The 15,431-nt window shown below is 35.4% G+C and overlaps 1 protein-coding gene across 1 annotated transcript; it reads right to left on the reverse strand.

Moving 5' to 3' along the window:
- Positions 1-10,657: 10,657 nt before the first annotated feature.
- Positions 10,658-15,088, reverse strand: LOC128224274 (polyisoprenoid diphosphate/phosphate phosphohydrolase PLPP6-like). The gene is made up of 2 exons (XM_052934079.1): positions 14,687-15,088; positions 10,658-13,578 (listed from the first exon to the last, which is right to left on the reverse strand). Exons 1-2 carry the CDS (start codon positions 15,000-15,002, stop codon positions 13,196-13,198), a joined length of 699 nt encoding a protein of 232 aa, XP_052790039.1. The 5' UTR covers positions 15,003-15,088; the 3' UTR covers positions 10,658-13,195.
- Between the last annotated feature and the right edge of the window lie 343 nt (positions 15,089-15,431).

The following is a 15,431-nucleotide window of genomic DNA, read 5'->3' on the forward strand; positions in this document are numbered from 1 at the left end:
TTATTGTTAAAAATAGGAATGGACACTTTTAAAATTGTTGTGCATTGCACAAGTATACGTGTCAATCAAGAAATGTAATAACATTTCCAGTTATGCTGAGAGACAAAGTTTTGATTGAAGTTTGACCCAAAAAAAAACACAAAAAGGGCAATAATTCTGTAATTTGCTAAAATAATTTAATGATTCATGTACACTGAACTCCTGCTCATTGTGTTGTACCACTGTATAAAGTTTTATGACATTCCGTCCGGTATTTTTCAAGTTATTCTCCGGACAAGAAAAAAGTAATAGAGGGCAATAACTCTGTAATTGGCTGAAATTAAATCGTGGTTTCTGTACACTGCACTTTCTTACCTTATGACCAACACTGTATGAAGTTTAATTAAATTCCATCAATAATATATTTCAAGTTATGCACGGAACAAGAAAAAAGTATTAAAGGCCATAACTCTGTTATTAGCTAAATTAGAGTTATGGTTGTTGTGCACTGCACTTCTCCTCATTGTGCTTTACCATTGTAGAAAGTTTTTAAAAAATCCACCTAGTAGTTTGCAAGTTATTGTCTGGAAAAATAATTGACAACAAAAAAACAACAAAATAAAGGGCCACAACTCAGTAATACGCTCAAGTAGAGTTATGGTTCTTGAACACTGCAATTCCTCTCATTGTGCATTACCATTGTATGAAGTTCAAATGAATTCCATCCAGTAGTTTTCAAGATATACTGCGAACAAATCAAGTAACAAAAGGTAATAACTCAGTAATAAGCAAGAATGGAGTTATGGTTATTACACACTGCACTTCCTCTCATTATACTCAACCATTGTATGCAGTTTAATCCAATTCCATCCAGTAGTTTTAAGTAATGCTCCGGACAAGGTAAATTGCAACGGACCGACTGACAAACCGACAGACCGACCGACCACAGGCTGACTCCAATATACCCCTTCAAACTTCGTTTGTCGGGGGTATAATGAGTCAGAGCTAAGCATTGTTAATGTTAATAAAGACTTGGATTGTTTGTCATTATTCAGTAAGTACATGTATATATCGAAATTGGCTGATGAAATGAACAAAGCATCCAAAACGTTTATGGTCAGTTTGTGGTACATCTCGTATTTAAAACAAGTGACAGTTTGTGTGCTCCTCCTCATAGTGCTTGCCATGGCAACAGGGTATTGGTCCATTTAGAACGTCTGAATGTTCTTCAGGATAGTGGCTTGAAGGCATGTTACATCACAGCTAAGTACATCAAAGCTGAGTACATCAAAGCTGAGTTCATCAATACCAAAAATGATTGCGTTGACTTCCTGAAGGCTTCAGATTTCTGAAAGTACATGTACCACATACATAATCATTAATATTCATTGTGAAGTACGAAGTGTTTATGCACCAGTCAATTGTAACCACGGCCCCAGGTGGTGTGGGGGTATACCGGGGATAGCCGGGGGAAAGGGCCGTGTTTTTACTTTCAAGGTGGCCCCGCAGTACCGGGTGACTGCGGTGGTTTTGTGTTCACGCCAAATATAGCGGGAAATTGGCCTTATCTAGGGTTCCTTGGTGGCGCGGGCATTTAGGGTGGGTTTTACCAGCAAGTGATTAAGTGAAAGAACCGATTTGCAGAATTGATTCTGTTGTGATGACAATGTGAGTTGTACCTTGGCCTTTGGGGAGGGATGTGGGCATTGCTCATTATAAGTAGCCAAGTTAAAGAGCAGACACAGCCACCTTGACTAAATGCATAGGACAAATCTATAGGCAATGAAAGCCACTACATCCTCAATGAATGTTAAGACATAAGAAATGCATAGGAGCTAACAGAATTGTGTAGGACTCATAGACAATGAAATCCACTACATGCTCAATGAGCGTAGTGGTGACGGAATCGCATAGGATGTAACGGAGTTGCACAGGACACATAGGCAATGCAATGATAGCCACTACATGCTCAATGAGCGTTAATATGACAAAATTGCATAGGAGGTAACGGAATTGCGTATGACACATACGCAAGGATAGCCACTACATGTTTGATAAGCATTAAGGCGACGGAATTGCATAGGAGGTAACGGAATTGCGTATGACGCATACGCAAGGATAGCCACTACATGTTTGATAAGCATTAAGGCGACGGAATTGCATAGGAGGTAACGGAATTGCGTATGACACATACGCAAGGATAGCCACTACATGTTTGATAAGCATTAAGGCGACGGAATTGCATAGGAGGTAACGGAATTGCGTATGACACATACGCAATTATGGCCACTACATGTTTGATAAGCACTAAGGCGACGGAATTGCATAGGAGGTAACGGAATTGCGTATGACACATACGCAAAGATAGCCACTACATGTTTGATAAGCATTAAGGCGACGGAATTGCATATGAGGTAACGGAATTGCGTATGACACATACGCAAGGATAGCCACTACATGTTTGATAAGCATTAAGGCGACGGAATTGCATAGGAGGTAACAGAATTGCATAGGACACATCTATAGGCAATAATAGCCACTACATGCTCAATGAGCGTTAAGATGACGGAATTGCATAGGAGGTAAATGAATTGAATAGGACACATAGGCAATGATAGCCACTACATGGTCATTTAATGAGCATGAAGGTGACATAATTTCATATCGATTCAAGACAATGGAAAGGGCAAATAAAATACTGATCGAATGGTTAAACTTGATTAAACTAAACTGGTATATTGAAATCTCAGTATTGTGCAAAGTGATCTCGATCACGTTCAACTAATCTCACAAAAATTGGTATGGCATACTCCAAATCTTTATTATATTTCATGTTAAAATGAATGGTATACCTAAATGAAATTACCTTCAAGTTTGACTTGTGGGTCATTGACAAGGCAGCTACCTAGAGTACATGTTGAAGATTACTTGAAGCGTTAGCTCAGAATAATTGCCAGTTCCTCCCCTGGAGACTTTGCTGGTGCATGTTATCTTCCTGAAGCAAACATTTCAAAATTCATTGCCTAATACCGCATCTTCCTCTAGGAAGCAACATAGAAGCTGGCCAAAAAGAAAGTGATGTGCTTCCAGAATCTCAACATAAATTTTATCTATATCTGACGACTGAGTTATTTTTTTGTTAATTTCATTTTCAACAAAGCATAAAACTTTAAAGGCTGAAATTTAAGGAATAGTACGTCATGTTATATTTAATTTTGATAAGGCCACACCAAATTGATAACTTGTTCATCGGATTTTTTCTAAAAAATAATGGGGCGAGCGAGCGAAATAATAATAAAAATATTTGTTTTGCATTTAGCAAAAAAGAGGAGCGAGCGAAGAGCGAACAAATATATATAGTGATTTAACTCACTTTTGCTCACATTTTATTCACTTATTAACTAAAGAATGATATTGTAAACAGTACAAGGATAACATCCAGTGAAAGAATGATAACACTAAAAGATAATTCTATACAAATATTAGTTTTGAGATCAAACAAATGTTATTTGAGATCAAGCAAATGTATTTCTTTAAACTATTTTATAAATGAGAGAACTCAAAACCACAGTTTTCCAGTTTATTAAACCTTTTTTTCAAAATACCCTTTGCATGGCTAAGAAAAAGCCTGGACACAAGCGCCAATGGCCACAGGCACCTGCCTGCACATGGCATATCCAAATCTATTAACTAGGTTTTCCACTTTTCCTTAGGAAAACTTGTTTAAAATAATTCTCTATTAAAATACATTGTCATATCTCATGCCATGGAAATGACTAGACAAGGTGTCTTGAAAAATAACTCACAAAATGAATATAGGCATTTGCAGTCAAATATAAACTACAGCTATCACTCTTGCTTTTACTACATAATTGGCCTTGGTAGCCATCTAAGTTCTGGAAGAGAATTTACAAAAAAACTACAACTTATTGTAAATCATTTCAGCTGAAAATATGTCACAGAAAATTCCAGCCAGCGCCAGTTTGATTTTAGGCTTTCTCAGAATTTAATGACTAATTCTATCATTTTTAAATTTGCAGATTTTCCTTATTTCTTTTTAGATATCTTATTCAAATTTAGACAAGTAATAGAAAACATAAACATAAATGCAAAAGACACTTTTACGTCTTTTGTACTGCAAATACTGATTGTGTCAGTTTTCATAAATAGCAAAAAAATATTTCAAGAAAATACAAGAATATGCAATATTTTTTCATAGACAAAAACCAATCAGCATAAATATTATATATAGTTTAAATATACACATGAACATCTAAACAAATTTTACAAACATTTATTCGCAACACAAAGCGTGATCAATACCTTTTTCCAATCACACAGTCAGGCACCATATTTTTTTATCCTTTTTGACTAATATTCACAAAATATACACAATCCGGCTTGTTTGATGTTTTTGTGTGAATGGTAAAACTCATGGCATTGCATGAAGCACATATAAATGTCAGTCAGGTTAATTTTTAGTGTCCTCCTACTGTCCACGAACATTGACTCATCGTCGACCAAGGCCTCCACCACAAGCATGCCCTTGTTGCCTCATCGGGACAGGAATTTCATGCTTCGCTGCGTTGGAGGAATATGAAATTTTGATAAGCAATTTATACATAAATGTTCATTGTAGTATAATGTAGTATGCATTACTGAAACAGTTTGATGATGACACAAGAAAGATGGTGCTCGTTTCTTGGCCAAACTTTATTTTTCTATTATTGTCCATGCATTGCATATGAATTAAAAAAACAACACTATACTCTGATCTGTAGCAAAATAAAAAATAAAAAACATGCATAAATATTTAAATATAGTGTATAATTATTTTTGAAGAAAACAAATAATACAAAAAAAAACCCATCATATTTGCTATATTAACAGCAAAACAACAAAGAAGTTAAAATACACACCTGAAGTTTTTACCTGGAAAGGTGTAGTAGTTATAGATGAACGGTTGGCAACTGTCTTTTCACTGTAACGGTCATCCGAATTCCCGTCGAACTTGTCCGAACCAAATTCAAACTTTGGATAATCACTGTCATTCACGATAAAATTCAGCACTTCTTGCCCAGAATATATACGTTTACTTTTAGCGTGAGCCAAATTAAAGCAAACACATTTGTCCAAAATCAAACTTTAAATGGTTGCAGAATTGTCATTTGTTGACGTAATTTTCAAGAATCAGGAAGTGAAATGCCAATTTAGTCTCGATCATCTAGACGCTTGTATCCGGGTCTATAAAGTTCATTGACTCTTCTTAGTTAGGTTACACACCACCATTGTTATTCCCTATATAATTCAATGTAAAATGATAATTTTTAGACAACATTTAAAGGCATTTCGAGCGAATGCAGGCTATGATAACCACATATATTCTTAAAGTACAAGCTTTAAATTACCTTTTAAGCCAATAAAAAAAGGGGGGGGGGTCAAGTTATTCCTAAGAAAAATCACTCCACATGAAAAACAAACTCTAAAAATTGCACCGTCTGCCATGACAGATCTTCCAAAATGACCTTTCAACTATAGGGCAGCGGTTTATGCTTTAATCTCTACTCGAAATGATAAATCAACCAAAAATAGATACTTAAGGTATAAAAGTTTCAGGAATAATGATAGTTTTGATTTACAGTGTATTGAGCATGTGAAAACATCTTTATCAATCATAAGAACGTTTTTTTATTGAGAATTTTCCACACAACGGAAGTACATATGACGTAATGGTGACGTCATTCCTATAACTAAACCAGCCCCTGCATTTTTTTATGAAAAACACTTTCGACTAGTCCTTCATACATAAATACACCCAAACTAGCTCAATCTGATAGTCTGTGTCAGGTTTTCCAGTTTCACTGCCTGTCACCCAAGTGCCTGTGCGTCTGTATTTTCTAAGGCGTTTTGGCCCAAAATGCCATTCTTTGAGGTTTTTCAACTGAACCTTGACTCAAATGGCATTCTAAGCATAAAATGGGGCAGTTCTACACATCTTTTGCACACATTTCAAGCTCTCGCAGTCAAATTTTCACCAAATTTGGACATTTTCAGTGCTCGTAAGATTGCAGACGACTCATTTAAAAAAAAAAATATAGGCGAAAGTTGTGAAAACCAGGAAATAGCATATTTTGATCAACCGGACAAGATAAATGCATTTAATTGTGAAAATTTGCCAAAAATAGTGAAATGCAATACATTTCTTACCAAAAATAACACTTTTTAAACAAAGCAGTTTGGTCCCTTTTAGGTTACACACCACCATTGTTATTCCCTATATAATTCAATGTAAAATGATAATTTTTAGACAACATTTAAAGGCATTTCATTCGTTTGCCGAATAACTTTGAAAATCCCAGCGCTATAGCGTATTGTCCTGTTACACGATACCTTGTTATAGGAGGAAGTGAAAGTTTTGCTTTGATATACAGAATCACTATCTGAATGTAACAGTTTGATATGGCCTTAAGGTTGTGGTAAATGTCTAAATTTTACATGTTCACTTTCAGCAAATTAACCTCAGAGACAATTTATGAAATAATATATTTCCTAATAACATGTAGATATTATTATTAAAAACATATAATATAAGTTCTTGCTTGCATCGGATCATTGAACATTATCTTTACCCATTTTGAAAAACAAATAATCTTGAACTCCTATCATAACGCGCATACACAAAAAGGAGTGTAAGTCTCGCTGAGCAGATGTTATTACAAATGATTGATGTAATAAATTACCAGAGAGGCAAGAAGTAAATATAATTTTCATAAATCAAGCAAAATTGTTATGGTTTACTAGATTGATTTCATTTCAAGTTTAAGCGATATTCCGGATTGCGGTCTTAAAGCAGTCTTCCGGTTTCCAAGGGTGACACCTCAATGATAAAATCATAAACCGTCTGGTGATCCTATTTGCGGAAACATGAGCGTAAACACTCAAATATGATAAAATATTTTAGATATTTTATTATGTCGTTTCGTTTCAAATTCAAATAAAGTATTTTCATGTTTAGTTTGGTAAAATTAATGTGTCTTGTATGGTTGATAATGAGGTATGCATTTCATGCATATCAAAGCATTTGTTAAATCAAGTACTTATAATGGCAAATATTAATCAATCAAGTATACGTATTAGTGCTACAACTGGCGTGTGTGGTGATAGACACAGTGTGTGTTTATCACGTGAAAATTGCGTCGTATATGCTGAATCGGAACGCAATATTTTGCTCTGAAAGAATACTTTAAACAAAGATAACTTTACTATTCATTCACCACTTTAAATAAAACATAGCGCCCCGCCTTCGGTCATTTATCAGATTTTGATTGTACAAGCCTTTTCGCAATACCGTTGCCTGTGACATGCTGTGTGAGGTTAATACGTAGGAAGGCAAATTTGGTGAGGCAAAAGTCGAAATTATTTGTGAATATTTTAAGTTATTTCTTATTTTTTTACTTAAATTGCTATTATTATTGTTTATTAATAAAGTTGTTGTTGTCGTTGTTGTAGTTGTAGTTGTTGCTGTTGGTTTTTGTTATAAAAGACAATGTTATATCATTGCAAGAAATTTCTGGAATTGTAATTTTAATGCACTTTGTTTCATTTAGAAATTAGTTTCTATAGAGTGGGCAAAGCAAGATGTTAAATCATTGCATTGGCTTCCTGTTAAATTACTATTTTTTATCACCTTTCTTTGAATGTAGGCAAGTAATATTTTGACAAAATTTTACCAAATTGTGCACTTTGGGTTACAATTCTGAAACTTTGCCTGATGACTCGTTAAGGTTTAACAAAGCTCATGACTTTTCGTCCAAGATGGCCACCAAAATCCAAGATGTCTGCCATTACCCTTAATAGTTTTAAGAGGAAAAGCTATAAAAGAATTATATTGTAATATGACGGCAGTAAATACATTATTTATATTGTATTTATTTTTCGCTATATCTTACAAAGACACCCTATAAAATTGAAATATTGCTAAAATCCCCGCCCTGCAGGAGCGAACAGATGGTAAAATCCCCGCAAAATGCCCCCGCACCCCAGGGACCCTTGGTAAGGCCCATTCCCTGCTATATTTAAAGCGAAGACAAAACCACCGCATTCAACCGGCACTGCGGGGCCACCTGAAAGCTAAAAATACGGCCCATTTCCCCGGCTATCCCCGGACCTGGGGGGGGGGGGGCGTGGTTACATTTGACTGGTGCATTAGTCCTTTTAACACTGAAAGCAACCCCATGCTCATAAGGCTGCGTGTTTACATGCGTTACAGACAGAACCAAAGTTTCCATGGCAGCGCCAGTCCACACTTCCATACGGAAATCAACACTCGTCTCCACTATATTGAAACAGCGATCCATTCCACAGAACGTCATTGGCATTTTGACTCCAGGGTCTAGTGTTGTCAGTCAACCGAGCACTAGCGGACTCGTGAAAGTAGACCAGCGTTACTATTCTCAGAAATAAAGGAACAATAGGGTTCATTCCCGTTAAAATCGGTAATTTGTTCTATCATAATTATGGTAATGACAGCCATATCGCATTTTGGCAGCCATATTGGATGAATTCAGAGTGGGTCATGAACTTATTTAAATCATATACATATTTTCTGCAAGTGTAAAGAGTTTTAAAATTTTAACCCAGTGTTTTTTTTTAAATATCAACCGAATAATGGTGCAGTAGGCCATTGACACTACAACCTTCAAGTTTTTAGAGTAATTAACAAGTCTTACTTACTTGTCTTATTTGCATATTTATATCCCGAGATTAAATTGGCCAGTAGTTATGGCTTTTCCATATTTTGTGAAATGACTTTTTATTGGTTAAGTTTTCTTATTGGGTTAGGACTTTTTGTAAATGAGGCCTTATATAGAATTTCGGGTGAGATTCGGGACTGGACTTTGGCTTTCAATTAGAAAACAACTGATTTTTTCTAAATGGCATAACCATAGTCATACTGGGATAACAAAAGACTTCTAAACAGTTGGGCCACATATGAAGACTTCATTTGAATAAACATAAAATAAACTTAAAACATACTGGATTTGCAATTGGATGAATGTTATTTGTTATTGGTTATATCTGATTTGAAAGGATTGCTATTCACTAAATAAAATATTGGTTAACTCGGTGTTGAAAGGCTACATCAACCAAACTCAATTACAAGTTTCAGCCTTCTATAAGTGCCCCCCCCCAAAAAAAAACCTTGTATTTGTACACAACCTCTGTTAATTGATATTTATCTTATTGCCTCATTGGCTTATCATATCTCCAATCTGAGTATCCTGCTGTGCAGTTTTCGCTGTTATATTATTAAGATGGACCCTAAATTGCCCTGAGCCAATAAACGAATACACAGGAAATTGGCCACTACAGTGACACCAGTGCAATTAGCAGATGCACAGCAGAGGATTACCATGCCAAACATTCCTTAAACTAGAACTGTAAGCCATAGGCTAACGAATACCCCCACCCCTCCATGTCTAGGTTGTTTGCCCTGGAGTTAGGCCGGACAAAGCTAATTTTGCCTACAAGGGGAGATAACTCCAGTCAGGGTCATGTGACCTGTACCAAATTCACAGAGGCGAAAGTTTACAACATGGCCATTAATTTCTGGAAGTTTGATAAAGATTTGTTGAATAATAACAAAGATGAATCCCGGACAGGGCTTATTTTGCCTACTTTAACACATCAAGGGGAGATAACTCCAGTCAGGGTCATGTGACCTGTACCAAATTCACAGAGGCGAAAGTTTACAACATGGCCATTAATTTCTGAAAGTTTGATAAAGATTTGTTGAATAATAACAAAGATGAATCCCGGACAGGGCTTATTTTGCCTACTTTAACACATCAAGGGGAGATAACTCTGGTCAGGGTCATGTGACCCGTACCAATTTCACAGAGGCGCAAGTTTACATCATGGCCATTAATATCTGAAAGTTTGAAAAAGATTTGTTCAATAACGACAAAGATGAATCCCGGACAAAAAAAACCGGACGGACAGACGGACAGACAGACAGACGGACAACCCGATTCCAGTATACCCCCCCCCCCCCCAAACTTTGTTTTGGGGGGTATAACTAGGCCTTTAAGGCTGAGTGACCAACGTTGTCCGTCAACAGGGACTGAAAACAAGGAGGCACAGGGGCTCTACCTAGCTTTCCCAAATCATTCCGAAGTACTCCCTGTAACCGCTTCAGTGAGCTTGCACCCAAGTCCTAACAAAGGACTACATATGAATGTAGTCTTCTCCTTCTAGTTAAAGTGGCCGCCGAAATTCCAGACTGGCAAACTACCAAGTGACACATATATCACATGTCTTAATTTGGCTTCTTCATAATTAATTTTTCGATTACAATAGTAGTGTAGAGAAAAACAATACAACACCAATAATGACAGAATAGGCATAGTAGCTATCATATAAATTTGTTAGACCATTTACAAACATTAAAAAACAGCCAATGAGATCATCTTACAATTTACTGGTAGGTATGGGGTATTTAGGCTTCAACATTTCACATTACAGTCACTTACACATTGAAAAGAAGAGCATAATAGGAGATCAAAAAGTTTAATACTTTACAATGCTTGTAAGTGTCTGGATTATTCCGCTCAAGTTTATAATTTATAATACAGCTTAGATTATATAACCTTTTTGTCATCAAAAGCCACACACACACTTGAAATAAACAACATTTTATTTTACTGTCTCAAACAAAGTTACTATAACATCACATAATTGCATTGATGTTTGTTCAAACACATGGCAACTCAACAAGTGAATTGCAAGAAAGACATTCCGGGAAAACATGTTAATTTTTACAATAAAGTACTAAATACATCCACTACCACACAGTTCACATGCTCCAAGTGTCATCAAGTTATAACTTCATGTAAATCATCATGTACTGTTAATTTCTGCTTAACCAAACAGCTTGGAGCAGCTTGATTGCCGATTTTAATTGGGTTTTTTTAAGCAAAATTATATATAGAGAGTTTTCTTAGTTTGGGCGCAAATGTCTCTACACTAGCCAGTACACACTTGTGAACTGCTGCATAACCCACTTAACACAGACAATTAATGACAATATGGAACTTCGGTGGTCTTCTTCTCTAAATGATTAAATCAGAATTCATCTGACGACCCCATTAGAAGAGACATTCGCAAAACAACTAAGTAAAACTATAATCAATAATAAAAGACCACTCATCAACAAGATAACAGCTTAATTGGTCCCAATGTAAAAAAAGCTTTTAAAAAATTATCTAAAACACTTAAATTTCTATACAATAAAATATGCAGACAGTAACAAGGAAAGAACATATTTATACTAATATTACTGTTTGAGAATAGAACCAGTAGATAACCAGTGCTCCACGTAAGTGTTAACAGCAGGGCAGGGCGCACTGCTGCCTTTTCAAGCACCCTGCTGTATTTTTATTACACCCTGCTGTGCCCTTTTGTTTTACAGTCAATTTTCAGAAATAGGTATAAAAATAATATACATAATTTAAACATTAAAGTAAAGGAAACAGCTAAGGGCAATAAAAATCAATTGCTAGATTTTCATCCATTTTAGTATGCGGTGGGCGGTAACCCTTTTTTCATTTTTTATTGTTCTTAGAGGACTGTTTCACCTTTGAATATGTGTTCATGCTTTTTCTTATTGCATGAGGGACACTACACATGTTTTTCTAGTTTTCTCTAGACAAACGAAGAATACCATATAATTATTCTCCTTTTTTACCTGTGAATGTTTACATCAAAACTGACTTGTATGAATAAACACCGTTCCCTACAGTACTGAAGTGATAAGCAAATTTATACAGACCCTCATTCAACACTTTCATTTTAGTCAATAAAAACGAAGGGGCTGCAGAAAAAAAGAGGGAAAGGCAGGGATGACAATCTAGCAAATAATTTATAGAGCCTAAGGTATTCATAACAAACTATAGGTATTGAAAGTATTACAACACGTACACAATATGAATTCAACAATGGCCCTTGCAAGCGCTTATTTAAGCTTGTTCAATGCGCATCAAAACTGCCCTTTCTGACACCCTGCCCTTTACAAATCCTGGCTTGAGCACCTAAATGAACAAAACTACTAACAACAGAAGGGAGGTAGATAAAAAGTCTTGTGACTTGAATATTTTAACATTTGTAAATGCTGTGCTGAAATTAAATGTGTGGAAGGCCAAAAGCGTTATTCTTTACATTTGACATGGACAGTTTAGGTATTTACATTTGGATAAACCTGTAGATAATTATGAAAATAGAGATAATATATAAGATAGAAATTGTTTCTTTAACTATACTTAAACTTGAAAGTCAGCAGTAACAACATCTTAAAGAGAAAATTACATTAAAAATTTATATTTAATTTATAAAATATAAATACAATTGACTGCAGTGTTACCAGTAGATGAATCATGATGGTCTGTAACAATAACTTATATACTGAGAAACATACATATATTCAGATCATCAAGAATTCCAAACATAAAACATGACAAGTTAACAACTACGAAATCAATAATCTTCATTAAATAACAACAACAATATAGAATGTGAAGGCATACAATTATTTCTAAAAATATTTTCAATATCAAAAAAAGTTTGGGCCATTTAATTCTAGTGAATTATGAACTATTTCACAAAGAACCTACTGGCTGAATATGAACTTATTTTTCGTTTATCACAAATAATTTTTAAAGTAACTTTATTGTGTTTATAAAGACGGTAAGTCTCTTAATGTACATCCAAATGAATAAGGGAAGTAGCTGAATATCCACTTACACTTACATACTTAATTTATATTAAGTATGTTGAAATATGTAAATGTTGTATCGATGATCAATTATATTTGAATATTGACCAAAAAGGTCAACACATGCGACTATTGATGATGATTTTGTCATAATTAATTATTGAAAATATACATTTTCATTCTTTTCTTTTTTCTTATTATACAAGTTAAACAGAGGAAATGCATTATTGTAGTTATAAATTATTTTTTCAAATAATATAGCATAAATGCGAAGAGGGAAGTTTTGTACAAGTATGAAACTATTAATTGATCATCATTCAGTTTTCAAAACTGACAATCAACAATAAAATTTGGTTCAATTCCCAACACTTATGTAGGCCTGACTCAGTGGAATGACAATGGACTTTAATTCATTTGTAATTGACTAACTGGTACAAAATATTTTCTTCATAAATGAAAATGACTAAAGTAGAGCTCAAGCCAGCTCATGCAGGTTTTTTGTGGTATCCACAAATAAACTAACATCAAATATTCCAGAATCCCAACCCCATAACCGCATACCACATCAATAAGGTGATGCCTACCAAGCACCACTCTGGAAATTGTCACCGTAAAAGACCAGGCAAGAATCAACAGTTCCTTGGTTGGACAGCTCAGATACTCAATTAAGAAGAAGCATGCCAGCATGCCGGCTCTTGAAGCGTGACCAGATGGGAAGGAGTAGTTGTCGATTGAAACAGTGGCAAACATGTCCATTTCGTTGTGTTTTGGTCTAGATCTTCGGAATGCAACCTTCAAGATGCCGATCACGATCAGATCAAGGATCAGACCTAAAGGAAAAAATAGCATCATTTGAGATAATGTATACATTTAAAAATAACTTTTTCTGAATATGATAGACTTTTCTTTAATGTGTTTTATTATGCTGCATTTCAGGATATCAACTTTTGTTATTCTGTATGATTGTAGTACATGTAGATATATGTATTTTTTTAAGTGAATCAAATCAATCTTGCACACAAAACCTTCAGGGTCAATAACTATTACAATTACTATCTTATAAAACTGTTGTGTTTGCATAAACACTCTGCATTCATTAAAACAAATGCTTAATTTTGTTCCTTGTCTGCATGCAAAAAACACATACACAATTAATTGATAATACAAGTTAAAGAAAACCTGGGAGAAAAAGTCTGACCGGTGTGAGGCTCGAACAATCGACCGCTGTTACACTTAGACAGAGCTCAAACAACTGAACTAACAGGGTGACTTGTTCTTACCAACACACACTAGTACCAGGGATGTGATTGACCTGGCAGCTCGAGGGCTGAAACCATTTTCGGCCATGGGTTCTTGGGGAACTTTTGGGGTCAAAAGCACACTGCCATAGAAGAAAATCTGGCTTTTTAGAAGCTGTTTTGAGGGTTCTGATGACTTTAAATTTGAAGCAAACTGGGATATCAACTCTAACAACCAAAAGCACACTAGCAACTTTTTTAATCAGCTAAAAAAAATTTTTTTAATATATATTTTTTTGGGGGGGATTCCAAGGACAAATCACATCACTGACTACACACCTCTCCCCTTGAACATTTTAGGCCGACAGGAGCCTCCTGCTGTTTTCCGCTGCCACCACTAAAGAAAAGTGCTCCCAGTGTGGGGCTTAAACACACAACTACCAGGAGAGTAGTCTGTAGCTCTAATTAACTAAACTAACTGGGCAGCTGGTTCTTACCCACACACACTACAAAGTTCCTGGATTTATTCTAGGAAGCTTTTGTAGTTTGTAAACAACTGTATTAAAACGTAGATGTACCATAATATAAAATATACATCTTGAAGTATAGACAAATAAATAACCAGGTAGGAAAAAATCATTGACAGACCTCAACTTTATATGGAATGTTTGAGCTTGTCACTGTGTATCTTATGACTTACCAAACAGAAGATTCACCGACATTTCCACATGATGAGCCAAGTGTACAGAGAGAATCAACAGCACTGTGCCAGTAAGCCATGGAATTCCGTGACAGGAGATCTCCAGCAGCTTCATAACTGGTCTCAAAAGGCTTAATGGCGAGTCTTTGTTTGCACATATTGCACAAATTGAAGTGTATTTTTCGTCCAGCTGCAAAATGGTTGCCAAAAAAGAGGACGAATCATTTGCAGATTTTCGTTTCTTTGATTTTCCACCAATGTGGCCGTTGGCTTTTCCAGAATCCTTACCCTTTGTTCTTATACGTGAAGTCGACATTTCGTTACACTTAATACAAAAAAAATCCAAACATTCGTCCTTAAACTTGATCACGTACTGATCAATAAACTACTATCTATAACGGAAGTCGGCTATTCCAAACATTTAGAGCATGCCGGGACTTGTTACTAAATATAGAACATATAAAGTCCATAAATTTAAATCTACCGGTTACATATCACCATTAATTATATGGCATGCAACTCAAGGCTGCAACGCAAATATCACAGTAGAAATCTGAAATTCCATTTAACATTTAGCTTTATTCTATTAAAAATCATACTGACATTACTTGTCATTTATTATTTAATCAGCATGAAAATCGATCAAAAGAGTTTGACTTCGACGTCGCGAACGTCACGTATCCGAGAAAGTATAAACACTACGTGAAAAGACGTGACGCCGTCGCTTAGTAACAAATAAGCGCTG

The sequence above is a fragment of the Mya arenaria genome, chromosome 17, assembly GCF_026914265.1.
Source record: "Mya arenaria isolate MELC-2E11 chromosome 17, ASM2691426v1".
Classification (NCBI taxonomy): domain Eukaryota; kingdom Metazoa; phylum Mollusca; class Bivalvia; order Myida; family Myidae; genus Mya; species Mya arenaria.